This window comes from Vipera berus (genome assembly GCF_964194415.1).
Source record: "Vipera berus genome assembly, chromosome: Z".
In the NCBI taxonomy this organism is placed as follows: Eukaryota; Metazoa; Chordata; class Lepidosauria; order Squamata; family Viperidae; genus Vipera; species Vipera berus.
Window position 1 is genome coordinate 110522369 of NC_138205.1, and position 14404 is coordinate 110536772.

At 36.1% G+C, this 14404-nt stretch overlaps 1 protein-coding gene across 7 annotated transcripts in view; it reads left to right on the forward strand.

Annotated features, from left to right (window-relative positions):
* AKAP9 (A-kinase anchoring protein 9) overlaps positions 1-14404 on the forward strand; it is a 127939-nt gene that overhangs the window by 42039 nt on the left and 71496 nt on the right. For all 7 annotated transcript variants that reach the window (XR_014028654.1, XR_014028655.1, XM_081345585.1 and 4 more), the window contains 7 exons: positions 1974-2064; positions 3062-3136; positions 5553-5882; positions 9095-9301; positions 9669-9800; positions 10243-10346; positions 11202-11389. Coding sequence is in view for 5 of the 7 variants with exons in the window: in XM_081345585.1 (XP_081201711.1) it covers positions 1974-2064; positions 3062-3136; positions 5553-5882; positions 9095-9301; positions 9669-9800; positions 10243-10346; positions 11202-11389 (1127 nt within the window). In the remaining 2 variants the exon portion in view is untranslated. The remainder of the gene's footprint in view (positions 1-1973; positions 2065-3061; positions 3137-5552; positions 5883-9094; positions 9302-9668; positions 9801-10242; positions 10347-11201; positions 11390-14404) is intronic.

The following is a 14404-nucleotide window of genomic DNA, read 5'->3' on the forward strand; positions in this document are numbered from 1 at the left end:
TGGCTATCACCTATCCAAAGGAAGTTTTGTGTATGAGCACAAGATGACTGCTGCTCATGTGAGGGCAAGGAGACAGCCACTGTTCATGCGAGGAGAGCTTCATGTGTGAGCGCAAGATGGCTGCCCCTTGCGTGAGGGGAACTTCATACAAGTGCATGTGCTCGCCTACCACCTGTGGCCCGCTTTTGAACAGGCTGCAACTTGGTAGTGAGCTACAGCCTGGAGGTTGGCGATCCCTGATCTAGTGTGAAGTGTATGCTGCAGCGTAGTTATAGAGCATAGGGTTTGCATTCAGAAGATCCCAGATATAATATTCAGCATTTCTAGGTAGCGCTGAAAAAAACCTCCAATTTATCATAATTGATTTATATGATAGATGGGCAGGATAATGGCTGTATACATATGTCCTGTTTGCAAAAGGGAGAGTAGAGAAAGAAAAGTCTATTAATGTGTTCATTGGAATCAGTAAAATGAAGAGGATATATAGTATACATCGGAATTCCAAAGAGAAAAGATTGTTTAAAATATTTATCGTGAAAATTGTCATACAAATTATTACTTAATTCATTAATAAATTATCAAGTAAAAATGTAGGTTTTCTATTGGTATATTGCATAATTTTGTATTTCCCAAATAACTATTGTCTACTATTTGATGACTTTTTTCACTTAGGTGTAAATCAATACCTAATTAGGGTATTTATCTGCAGGATTTTTTCACTATTAAAAAAAGGTTATCATTTTCTGATACTCTTTTTTCTCAGGTGAAAAAACTTTTCTGTATTGCCCCACTGTTCCTAAAACCTGAAAAACAGAAAATTGATGATAATCTAAAATAAAGTTAGACCTCAATTAAGAACTTCCCCATTTAGTGACTATTTGAACTTAATAGTGGTGCTGAAAAAGTAGGTTTAACTTAAGACAGCAGTAGTATCCCGCTGTCCTATGATTGCTACTTGTGACCTTTACAAGTGATTTTGGTGGATCCTTGATTAGGCTGTTGGTTGCTATTAGCTTGTTTATGAACACTAATGCATCCATGAACACCCAACTAGCAATCAGAAGACATGATGGTCAGATAATTTTTGGAAGCCTGGCACTCAGACAAATCAGCTATCAACTAAATATCTATATACCATTCCAAGACTCAATCAAAATGTCAAAAAGGATATGAAAAGATCAAAACATCTCTACACAATGAACAAAATAGCCCAGTAGTGGAATACCAACTCAGACAGGCCAGCAGCAAACAATGGCCTAATCCCACTAACCCTGAGGAGGTGGTTCACTAGTATATAAAATGAGAGCAAAATCCATTCCCTCCTAGCATTGATAATGTTATCTAGTTTGGTAATGAAATATCTGCAAGAAAACAATCAAACTCATAGAGCACCAAGGACCCCACAATTCAGTCTTGAGATACAGATATTGCCTTTTATTGATGAAATATAATCTTTCAGAAGCTGCAGCTTATGTCTTAATAAAATGTGTTGGATCCTATCAACACAGCAAGAAATTGGAGTCCTATTGTTCCATTTAAGTTGCTGTTCAAGATAGAAGAAAGTTAAAAAGAGAACTGTAGGAATATGTGGGCAGTCCTCTGCTTCAAGGATAATTTATAATCTGGATTCCAAAGGAGGTGGAGTGATTTGCATTTAACAAACTAAACTATCGCATATAACATTTCCTTCTTGCACATCTGCTAACTGCAATTTTTAAATGCTGCAACAATACTGTGAGCAACAACTGAAGGATCAAAAAGTCTTTGTTCCATCTCAGTGTTGATCATGCAGAAAAGAATAAGGCTGCTTAGATTGCAAATTGGGAAAGTATAAAATTCCTGGTGAAATCCCATTCAAGTACACCTTTATGGTTAGAAATTGTCAGGCCCTAATTCCCTGTTTTAAAAACTTCTAATGAAATTACATTGAAAAGATATCCAAATTCTCACCTTTTCTTACCTTTTTTAATTAGTGTTTCTGTGGAGTCACGTGTAAATGAGGATATGCAAAAGGCAAGACATGCTGAAAGTGGTACTCAAAAAAATGTTCAGAAGATAATAGAGGTAGTACGTTAATCTATTTACACAATGTATATTGGGTAGAAAATATAAAAATGTATTTTATATTTGTATTTTACTTAAGCAGAATCCTAGTGCAAACAAAACCTACATATTTTAGAATTATTTGAAACATTTGGAATGAAACATGTTATTTTGATTATATAAATTAATTATGTGTGGTTGTGTGTATGTGTGCTTGTGTGTATACACTAATATATAACAAATGTTATATAAATACATAATAGTTATAAAAGACTGAAATTGATTAGGGTATTTTTTTTGTATGATGCTGAAGCCATTTCATCCTTACCCTTGAGGCTCTAGTGACTCTTCGTATGTGAAAAGCTTTTAGCATTACTTTTAGAAAGGCAATTAGCTCTGTTTTTTTATACCATACACACACACATACACACACACACACGTGTGTGTGTGTGTGTGTGTGTTTTCTGAGGTTTTCGCGGGTGTTTGTATGTAGATCTTTGGTCATTCGGTTTTTTTCCCATGTAGAATTGGAGGTATCAGGGCAACGTTTCAACGAAATCTCATCCGTCATCCTCAGGCTGGTGACTTCAGCTTCGTTCTTCTGGGAGAAGTGTGTGCGAAGTCACCAGCCTGAGGATGACGGATGAGATTTCGTTGAAACGTTGCCCTGATACCTCCAATTCTACGTGGGGAAAAACCCGAATGACCAAAGATCTACATATATATATATATTTCAGTACCTTAAAAGCTGCTTTTTTCTTGGCTTTATTAGATTCGATGGATTAGTTTCTGTCTACAAAACATTGTGCTACGATAAGTGTAAGACCATTGAGCTTTTATTATTTGAGGAAAGCACTTAGTTATAATGCACTATTAATGTAGTTTCCATTATTACCTCTTTTAAGGCAATCCATTATCCATTATATTTCTATATCGTTGGTATTCAAAATATATAATCATTTGTGACATAAACATGTTCAGAACTGATGTTATTAAGAATGACCACTTTTTTTCTCAGTTATCTAATGAAGATGATGCAACTGAATTGCTGGAAAAACAGTACCAAGAAAAGCTGTTACAAGAAGTGGCAAAGGTACATTTGTATTAGTGTACCATAGGAAAGTTTAAAACCAATAAAATAATAATAAAGATATATGCAATACAATAGAGTAATCACCGGTGCTCCCCTCAAATGAGGGCAACACTAACATTCAAAAGCCCATTGAAAAATTGCATTTTAACAGCTTACTAGGCAGATGGTCCCAAATTGCAGGAGGAATCCCATAAAGTGGGAGTTGTCATCAAACAGTATCTCTGGATGTACATACTCACATGAAAGTAAGTGACACTCAACATCCTGGGAAGAGAGTGTTGAATGGAGCTGATTCTGGAGGTAGCTAAGAACCAAGTCATGTAGAGTTTTAATGGTAAAAACTAGCAGTTTGAATTATACTTGAAAATCTATGAAAGTACCGGTGGTTGTAGTATCTGTCATGCACATATTCTGTATCAATTGCAGTTTACGTATAAATACCTTCAAAGATAATTCTATATAGTGTACATTGCACTGGATTACTCTGGTTCTAGTGAAAACAGGAATTGTTGCCATGTCCTCCCATTCCATGTAGGGCCACAACTGGCACACCAGCAAAATCTCAGCAAAAGCCCCCTAACCATAGTCTTTATCTTTATCCAGCAGTAACGGTGAATCAAATAGAATTTGGGGGCTGTACATATAATTGGAGCTGAACTTCCTTTTTCTTAAGATTCAACTTCTCCTTTGTTTTATTTTATTCAGGATCCCATAACCTCAAGGTGCTGGATGAAAACTTTCACAGTATTTCTAGTCCTGCCTGGAGTGCCTACATTAATCATATTAATCAACCCAGATAACCTTCATAAATATGCTCATGTACATATTAAATTGTAGGGCAGAGAAAATGGTCCCCTGTAAGACTCAACAAGGGACTACTCATTGAGCCCAATTCTCCTTCCCCGATAATTCCATTCATCCTTTTAGGAAGAAGGACTATGGGAACAATTATAATACGACACCACCAATCTACAACACTCACAACATCTTCCTTTTTATTTGAGTGGTGTGTGCATGCATATATACTATAAAATCTTATTTTGTGTTCAATATTTTCACAGCATTTAGTTGTGATACGTAACATATTTATTTATTTTTTTTTATTTTAATTCCATTTATATCCCGCCCTTCTCCGAAGACTCAGGGCGGCTTACAAGCTTAGCAGTAGCCTTCATTCTATGTATATGCCTGCTTATTAGGGCTTTCACACACACCCCAGCGGCATTATTACAAAGTCAGCTTAATTGCCCCCAACAATCTGGGTCCTCATTTTACCTACCTCGGAAGGATGGAAGGCTGAGTCAACCTTGAGCCTGGTGGGATGCGAACCTGCACTAATTGCAGGCAGCTGGTGTTACTTAAGGAGGCATCCACCATTCAACATAATACTACCATGTCATTTCCATACAAATATCTAAAACATCCTTCCCACATTACTTCATTTCAGTTTCATATATCATTTTATCATTTACTTTTAAATTCTGATCACTCTTGGAAGCTCCATGTTTAGCTGTTTCCCTTGCAGAGACTCATATATTTGGTAAAATTTTATATATCATCTAGTTCAGGGTTCCCAGGCTGCAGCCCACTTCTGGACCGTGGTCTGTTCAGAACCAAGTTGCACAAGCATCTGGTGCATACATGCACACAGCTCAACTTGCACAAGCTATTGGCCAGCATGCACACACACAGCTCCACTTGTGTGGGTGGCAGGCCAATGCATGTGCGCTTGGACAGCTCAACTTGCATCATCAGTGGGCTAGTTCTCCTCTTCCCCCTGCCAGACTGCCAAGCCATAGAGTTTGGAGACTGCTGATCTAGTTCATCCTTTTTGCTCAGTGTAGGCTGCACTGGACATCTCTGATATATAACTACCCAACCTCTGAAGTCATTTATTTAGGATAAATTCATAATATCATATGGCAGCATTTTCTGGTGTCTAGCCCGAACCTCCTGTATGGAGATTTTAGCCCTTTAACTCTTTGATTGATTCCTCTTGTGACAGCACTTCACATATTTGAAAATTACTGTTCTGTCCCCTTTATTTTTTCTGTAGGCTAAAGATACCAACATTATTTTGTTGATCCTCATGGTTTGGTTTTCATAACTTTAACTTTCCTAATAGCTTTCCTCTGAACCTACTTCTATTTGTCGCTATCCTTTTTGAATTATGGTGCCTATAAGTAAACACAATATTCCAAATGAGTAGGGCAGATTCATCAAGGGCAGAGAAGAGTGGAACAGTTACTTCCTGTGATTTAGACTGTTCATGTTAATGCACTTCAAGTTAGTATTTGTCTTACTAGCTGTGCCACACAGCTGGCTTATGTTTAATTTGTGGAAATAGATTACTCATTAATTTATATGGAAGCATGAATAAAGTAGCTCTTCTTTGTGTTTCAATGTTTTTATTAAGGTGGTTGTAGCCATGAGTATAGAATTCGCACAGAAAACTGAACTAGCAAGAATTGCTAATCTAAAGGAAGAGGAAATTTCACTGATGAAACCAATGGGAACTCAGCTGGAAAATAATTGTCATAGGAATGAATATCTGGAAGAATTAAATAGTCACATAAATGAGAAGACATGCACTGAGCCTGAAGAATTGTGTGATAAAATGTCATCATTCGAAGGACAATTTGAAATTGATGCTAAAGAAGCTACACTATATGAAGTGCAACATTTTAATACAAAGCTTTCAACATGTTCTTCCTCCCATGAAGAATTTATTGAAAAGATACCTATGGTAAATAAATTTTAAGAATACATTTTAACTTTTTGAGATTCTTTTTTACTTTCACCTGTGCATAATAGCAAATGTTTTGTTAGCATGGTTGTTACATGATAATATCAGATTTCTTTAGAACAGTCAGCTAAACAAATTGTGTCTGTGGTTTATACATTGTTATAATGCAGAAGAATTCTGATACATGCATAAGAATTGGGGTCTCTGGCATGTTACAACAAATCAGAATCATAAGTCAAAGAAATTAAAATAGGAAGAAGTCAGGAAATCTATTCTCATATAACACTAAATAAATGTGAGCCCAGTTTCCTAATATAATTCCTCCTGTTAGCAGAAAATGATCTATTTCATTGTTGACTCTTAGCAACCACTTAGGTAAATACAAAATTCTCTTTGTACTTTTTATCTACATGGTTGTTCTTGGTAAAAATACAGGAGTGGTTTCCCATTACCTTCTCCTTCTCAGTATGAGTTCATGCTGTTCCATTGTCATTAAAATGATCATCTACTTCTGCCATTTTCCTGTGTCACAGCTGTCCAATACAAGTGCCTGGTTCCTTTAGGTGGAAGTGGAATGATCTTTGTGCCTTGCGTGACTCTGTTCGGAATATATACTCCGAGTACACATTCCATATGTTCTTCACTTCCAGAAATATCCCCACCATCACAATGAGGCATCACAACAGTATTTGAGGGAGGAGAGGGAATGGATATTATTTTTTTTGTAATTGAATTTTTTGCAGCAGCCCTTTATAATTTTGTATAAAATGAAGTTTGAGACCTAAGAGAAAAACCTTAAGTTATACATTCTTAAAAATGAATTAATTCAGTGTTTCTAAATAAGTATATAGATAAATTCCATCTTAAAACTAAATTTTAAAAGTATAAAAAGTATACACACATACACCAAACAAAAACAAGTAATGGATTCCTGTGGGTGTGTTTTTTTAGAAATAAGCCATACTGTGATGAACAGGGCTTGCTCCTTAGTTACTACATTTTGCAGCATACAGCAAAATGCTGTGGCCTGCTTTTTGTATTAAGGGAAAGTTATATTCATGTTTTAGATATCATTACTAGTTTGGGACATATCTCCCCTTCCTCCGGTTTATTAAAAGGAATTTCCTAAACAAAATGAAATATGCATTTTATTTGGACTGAAGACTTAAGTAAGCAGAAATTAAAATATAATGGAATGATTTCTAACAAAACATTGAAATCGGCCAATACAAAACTTAGAACTCTGTTTCCTACCTATAACCAAGATACGTTATCATATCGAAGATTTATGCTTCTATTCTCTTTTACAGGTAGTCCTCGAGTTATGACTATAATGGAGCCTGTCCTTTAGGGTTGGAAGTCAGGACAAATATTAAATGAACTGCCTCAAGTAATGATCAGCTATCCCTGTTTTCCCCATTGCACTTGTTAAATCAATGTTTGGGTTGTTATGTGGAGCATGGGTTGCTTCGAGGTAGAGGAAATCCTGGTAGGACTAGTGCAGACACAAGTCCACCTGCCTAGGCCCCTGAAGGGCTTCCCCACTTCCCTGAGATACCCCCTACTCCACTTTGTGTCCTTTGAAGTCCCACGTGTTCATCCCCACCTCTTTCGCTGTTTACCCATTACCTTACACCACATTCTGGAAGCTCCAGCAGCAGCCCTAGACTTCACGCCTATGACACGGAAGCACGTGCCATTTTCAGAGGGCTGTAATGAATTGTGGGCTCTTCAAAATGGTGCTTGCTTTCGGAAAGGAAATAGGAATATCTCCTAGGGAAAAGGAGCTAGCTCTTTTTTCCCCAGTCTTTCCCACTGGCAAATGGCCCTATATCACAGTTGACTATTTTTCCAGGGAGAAAAAACGCGGAAAGAAAACACTGGGCCTTTCCTGATTCTGCTGCTGCCCTTTTTTCTGCCAAGGTACCTCTGTCTTTCTGGAGCAATAAAAGGAACAGTTCCCTAGCCTTTTGGAGCTTTCTGAGATGATCAGCTAGTCACCGGGAGACTGCAAATCTCTCCTGGCTCTTGCTAAGCTTTGGGAAGCTAGCCTCTACATTCAAAGGCAGTAGCTTCAGAACAAGCTTCCCAAAACCTTTCCCTTGCTTTGACTCTCTTCCCCCCCAGAAAACCACATTTCTTCAGTAAGAAAATGCAGGTTTTTGCCTAGGGGACCTATAGAGAAAAAAAATCAACTCATAAAGATTAGGCTATAGCACAACATGTTCAGCAGACGGGGCAGAAAATGGATCCTTGAAAATTTTTCTTTGGTTGTCTGACTGACTTTAGTACCCAGTTAGGACTTGTGTTTATTGTCCTGGCTGGGTCCTAAAGTCTGTGAGAAAAAGAGCAAAAAGCTGGGTCCTAAAGGCTTAAAGCTTTTGAGTTGCATTTTTTTTTCTTCAGCTCAAGGCAAAAAGCTGCAGAAAGATTTTCTTTGCTTCCTTCCTTCCCTTAACTCTTCATCTTGTAATCTAGGTTTATAAAAGGGATAGAGACTTTAGTTTTAGCAGCTAATGGTGTCTGCATATGTGTGTGTGTGGGGGGGGGGGGGAAGACCAGGAAGTTTAAGATTGACCATGGGCATGTAGCAGCAACCCCTGTCACTTTCCAAAGCCTAGCAAAAGCCAGGGAAGGTTTGCAGTCTCTTGACAGCCAGCTAATCAGGTCAGAAAGCTCCAAAATGAGCCACAATTTCCACAGGGAATTGTTGGAGTGCTGAAAACGGCATCTGTTTCCAGGAGGCATGGGGAGCAGACTAAGTGCTGCAAGGTCCTGTTGGGGTGGGAGAAGGGGAGAGAGGCAGGAAGTGCTGCTGCATTCCGCTGGTCAGTCATCAAGGTGAATGGCTACGAGGATGCTGCAGTCATCGTATATTTGAAACAGGGTCATATGTAATTTTGGGACATGGTTCTCACTTTGAATTAAGTTAAGTGACCTGTCGTATCTCGAGGACTATCTGTATTCCATTCTTTTTCTTAACAATTCTTCCTCCCTCTTATATTTTATCTAATTTACCCAGCAAACATTTCTACTGAGCATAACAGTAGAAAATACAGGTTGAGGATCTTCTGTTTGCCATTGCAACAGATTAACATCTTTAGCACAACTACTTTTTATAACTGTGACCACTTCTACAATTGCTTATTATAAAATGACAATTCTTTCATGGCTGATACTCTATTTTTAACATTTATAAACAAAAATTGCAGAGTACAAATGAAGTAACTTCAAGCCAGATACTGTCTTATGAGGAGCGTCTAGAAGATATGCGTGAAGAATTTGTTCGTCAGCATCAAGAATATCAGCAGGCCACAGAAATATTAAAACAGAGTCACATGCAGCAAATGGAGAGGCAGAAAGAAAATCAAGAACTTCTCCTAGTAGAGCTTGATGTTCTTAAAATACAGTTAGCAGAGGTAATGTGAACCTGTGAACTGGAACTTCTAATATTTTATGTATTTGGCCAATTTTCAAGGCTCAATTTCTCTTAAAAATCATAAATTTAATTGCAATACATTTCATGTGCTGCATTTACTGCGAGGATGAAACCTGTTTGTAGTTATTAACAATATCCCATATATCATTAATTTTATATTTTGTATGCAAATAAAGAGATAAGTCAATCCCAGTGTGCTGGAGTATTTATTATCTTAAATTATATAGGAGAATCTGATACCACATAGAACTGCCACTCTATTATATTTTATTTTGCATTTATTTATAAATCTTGGTTTTGTTGCATTTGCACTGTTTCTAATATGAGATGTCTTATTTTGTTTTTAGATTATTAATGAAAATGCCGTAACAGAAAGAGAACAAATGCTTTTACATGAGCTAGAATCACTAAAGAAGCAATTAATAACTGGAAGAGAAAAAGAACTCTCTGAGTTAAAAAACAACAGTACTCAAACACAGGTAGTGGTAACTTGGATTGATTTTTGCTGCTCTGATATAGAAACACAATAGTCCTGTGACTAGGCACTGTAGGTCATTTCCAAATGATTGTCAGATTTACTTAAATGGGTGTTGATCACATAGGGAGGTGGAGTTTAGCTGATACTCTATTGAAAATAAAGTCTTATTTTAATATTGCTATAGTAACATCCTACAGGGAAGCAAGAAGTTATTTACTTAGCATAACTATTTAATTCTCACGGGCTGTGACTATAGTTCTTCCCTTTCCAGAACTAGATGTCCGATAACAAGATAGTTAATTATTATTTAGAATTGTTTGAAATTTGTGAATTATTATTTTATAAACATCTGCATATCTGCATGAATAAGAACATATGGTGATTGGAATATGACAGGATTTTTGTCTCTTTTTTCTTCTCTCCCATTACCAAAACTTACCCAGAATGAAAGTGTAAGTCAGACTGAAAATGAAGAGCATATTTTAGAAGGTGAAGATGGGGAAGAAAAACATGGACAAACTTCTCTCAATATTCTTTCAAAAGAGAGGTGAGCTGTCAGAAAGGCTAAAATGTTTAGGTTATTTGTTTGTTCAATTTTTCTATCATTTCAGTGGAATTAATCCATTCTATTAATTATTAATGGGATTCCTATTAATAAGAATTAATCTATTCCTTTTACTTAATTTCATTCCTTAATTAAAAGCATGATCGCACATTCTGGGATCTAACTTTACAAATTATTAATCCCTATATAAAGAAATAATCTGGCATATACTGTATACATGCTTATTCATTTGGAATTAACTTCCATTTAATTTAGTAAGCTCAGTTGATATACATCACATTGCATATCATATATGTTATGGTAGTAAATGAATTCTAGCTATTAAATATTTTAATACGTGAACATTTTTGTAGTGACTGTTTTCTGAAAAATAATTTGTAACAACAATTGCTTAGTAAATATCTATTTTGGGAGATCATTAAAGTACGTTTCTTACATTCAAGAGAATGTTTGATGTTTTCTTGATCATGGTATGTTATCTAAGATCAAATGTAATAGCCATTATCTGTGAGGAAAAAACTTTTATGAGCAATTGGAAATTGTGGGGTAGGATTCAGTAAACAGTTTTTGATTTTAGTTTTAGCAAATTGGCAATCTTATTTGTTAATTTTCTCTAAAGTTTGTACACATTCTGATACTATAAATATTTTAACTCAATATAATTCTAATTCATAATTTCTAAATTGTAAAATAATCCACTTCTATTTTTTAAATTCCTGTCTTGATACAAATGATTTAACTAAATAGTGCTATGGGTCCTAGTTTTTGTGTAAAAGACAAACTGTGGAAGTAAACACCATAATGTATTTAATTTGAATTATTTTTTTATGAGTTCAGATGTACTTTGCAGAAAGCCAGTAGTAAGCTGATGAAGATTCTATTGGATATTGTGAAGACTACTGCAGCTGTAGAAGAAACAATTGGACACCTTGTTGTGAAACTTCTAGATCAGTCACCAAAATCTCAGTTTTCTGCAAGAGCAGAAGATATCATAAAATCAAGCATCTATGTGGGATATGAGCCAGGTACTTGTTATGTAAGGTTATGTTCTAGGTCTTTTATATGAAAAGTATTTGTGATATTTAGTATTAATAATTTCAGACTGAAACATGTTGAGTATTAGGTCCAAGAGCAGAGGCAAGATAATTGAATCCAGTCCTTTAGTAGCTAATTACCTAATAGGCAGAATCTTACCAAACTAATTCTATAACTTTCTTTCCTCCTAAATGTATCCTGAGAAATTCTAGAATGTGGCTATCCTGAACCTTTTCTCCATCCAGTTTTAGGCTGCACAGTCCCTTAATCGGGGATTTTTTCTGGGAAAGTTTTTAGTTGTCTAATGTCTCCCTCATTGTTCTGCAGTACAGATTTCATTACATTGAGAGACCCTAAAATTCAATTTCTCAGTAAATATATACAGAAGCTTAATATTTCTGATCCATAAATAATGTAAATTCATAATTTGTAGCCATTTACAGTTTTTTCATCCTTGAATCCACAGTTTGTTTTCAAAGTTATGCTAATATCTTAGATATGCTTGGAAATTTCTAATTACCCATCAAATAAATAATTACTAATAGACCATAATTGTATATTAATGGGATCTTAATGGTGACTCTGTTATCCCCCTATTATAACATCAGTCACATTAGCTGCTATCACAGCTGAAGTTTGTTTCAGTAAGAAATTATATAATGCCTATCAACTGTAATAAATCTGCCATTTTTATAGTCAATGTCCCTTTGTATCTTAGTAATCAAAAATATGCCCTGTCTATCCAACAAATCTCATAAAGTAACTTTACATATTTTCTTTGATGATTTGAACTAAGGATATGCAAAAGAAAAATTTGTAAAAGTTTTTATTGGTTTTTTCCCCATACATTCAGTAATAATTTTTCAACAAACGTGCTGTGTGAGTTTACATCCCCTAATACATATTTAATTTCTAATCCTTTATTCTTTCCTCTAGTCATCGATAAAATAAGTCCCAAGTTTGATAGTATTCCGTTTCTTCTTTTTCTTTCAGTCTATACATCTCTACGCCTTCTAGTATTTTTTTATTATTTCTTCATCTAATGGTAGTCCTTCATTTTTCCAGTATTGCGTGAATATAATTCTTGCCGCTGTTGCAAAAGTTTTAAACAAACTATTTTGAGATTGAAATTCCACTTAGAACATAAAACAGTTCAGATTATTCACTGAAAATGTTTTTTAGCTTGAAATGGGGCACTACTGACCTTGCAATGCTTCTGGTAAGGTTCAGGCACTTAGTCTGACTTCAGAAATATGACCTCTAATATGCATTTAGAGAAGTCTGATGATGTCTTTGTACGAAAAAATAGGCACCACTGGAAGGACAAATTCAATCTCTCACAACTTTCACAAATCTCACCTGGAGAATTAGAGCCTTTTAAATAAATTTGGAGAAGATGCAATGAGGAGGATTTAAGGAGTGATGTAGCATTAGAGATGGAAAGTTAGTGATGAGGTAGACTTTAGCAATGTATTAAAACAACCTGAGGTGGCTGTATTGTTCAATGACTGTCCTGTTAACATTGTGCTATTGGAAAAGTATGTAGTCATCTTTGGAAAATCTACTCCAAATTAACAGTTTAGGGCCTAAGTACGGATAGATCTAAACTTACAACCATTCATTTAGTGATCTGGACAGACTGGAACACTGGGCGCTATCTAACAAAATGAAATTCAATGGTGAAAAAAGTAAGGTTCTACATTTAGGCAGGAAAAATCAAATGCACAGGTATAGTATAGGTGGTACCTTGCTCAATAGTAGTAACTGTGAGAGGGATCTCGGAGTCCTAGTAGACAATCACTTCAATATGAGCCAGCAGTGTGCTGCAGCTGCCAAAAAAGCCAACACAGTGCTAGGCTACATTAACAGAGGGATAGAATCAAGATCAAGTGAAGTACTAATACCACTCTACAATGCTTTGGTAAGGCCACACCTGGAATACTGCATCCAGTTTTGGTCACCACGATGTAAAAAAGATGTCAAGACTCTAGAAAGGGTAGAGTGAAGAGCAACAAAGAGGATTGGGGGATTGGAGGCTAAAACATATAGGGAATGGTTGCTGGAATTGGGTATGTGTAGTTTAACGAAGAGAAGAGTGAGGGGTGACATGATAGCAGTGTTCCAATATCTCAGGGGCTGCCACAAAGAAGAGGGAGTCAAGCTATTCTCCAAAGCACCTGCAAGCAGGACAAGAAGCAATGGATGAAAACTAGTCAAGGAGAGAAGCAACCTAGAACTAAGGAGAAACTTCCTGATAGTTAGAACAATTAACCAGTGGAACAACCTGCCTCCAGAAGTGGTGAATGCTCCAACACTGGAGGTCTTTAAGAAGAGACTGGACAGCCATTTGTGTGAAATGGTATAGGGTTTCCTGCCTGAGCAGGGGGTTGGACTAGATGACCTCCAAGGTCCCTTCCAACTACTACTACTACTACTACTAATACTACTACTACTACTTATTATTATTATTATTATTATTATTATTATTATTATTATTACTATTACTATTCAACAGCATTGAAAAAATGACTTACAACCAGTACTCACATTTACAACTATTATAGCCCCACAATCACGTGATTAAAATTCAAGTACTTGGCATATATTTATGACAGTTGCAATGCCCCAGAGTCATGTGATCACCATTCATGACCTCCCCAGCCGTTTTCTGACAGGCAAAGTCAATGGCAGAGGCTGGATTTGCTCAATGACCACATGATTCACTTAACTGAGTGATTCGCCTAACAGCCATAGCAAAAAAGATTGTAAAATCAGGTACGACTCGCTTAACGACTGCTTTGCCTAACAGTGGAAGTTCTGGTCCCAATTGTGGTCGCAATTATTTAGGTAAACCTGTAGAGGTTTACCTAAATAACTTTTGATTTTGCAAATGTAATGGTGATTTAAATGGAGTTAAATGATAAAGTACTTTTTCCTAAATTTTCCCACATTTTTCCTGACCTAAACATAATTTCTCCTTTACTGTCTTGGCAATCATAGGAGAC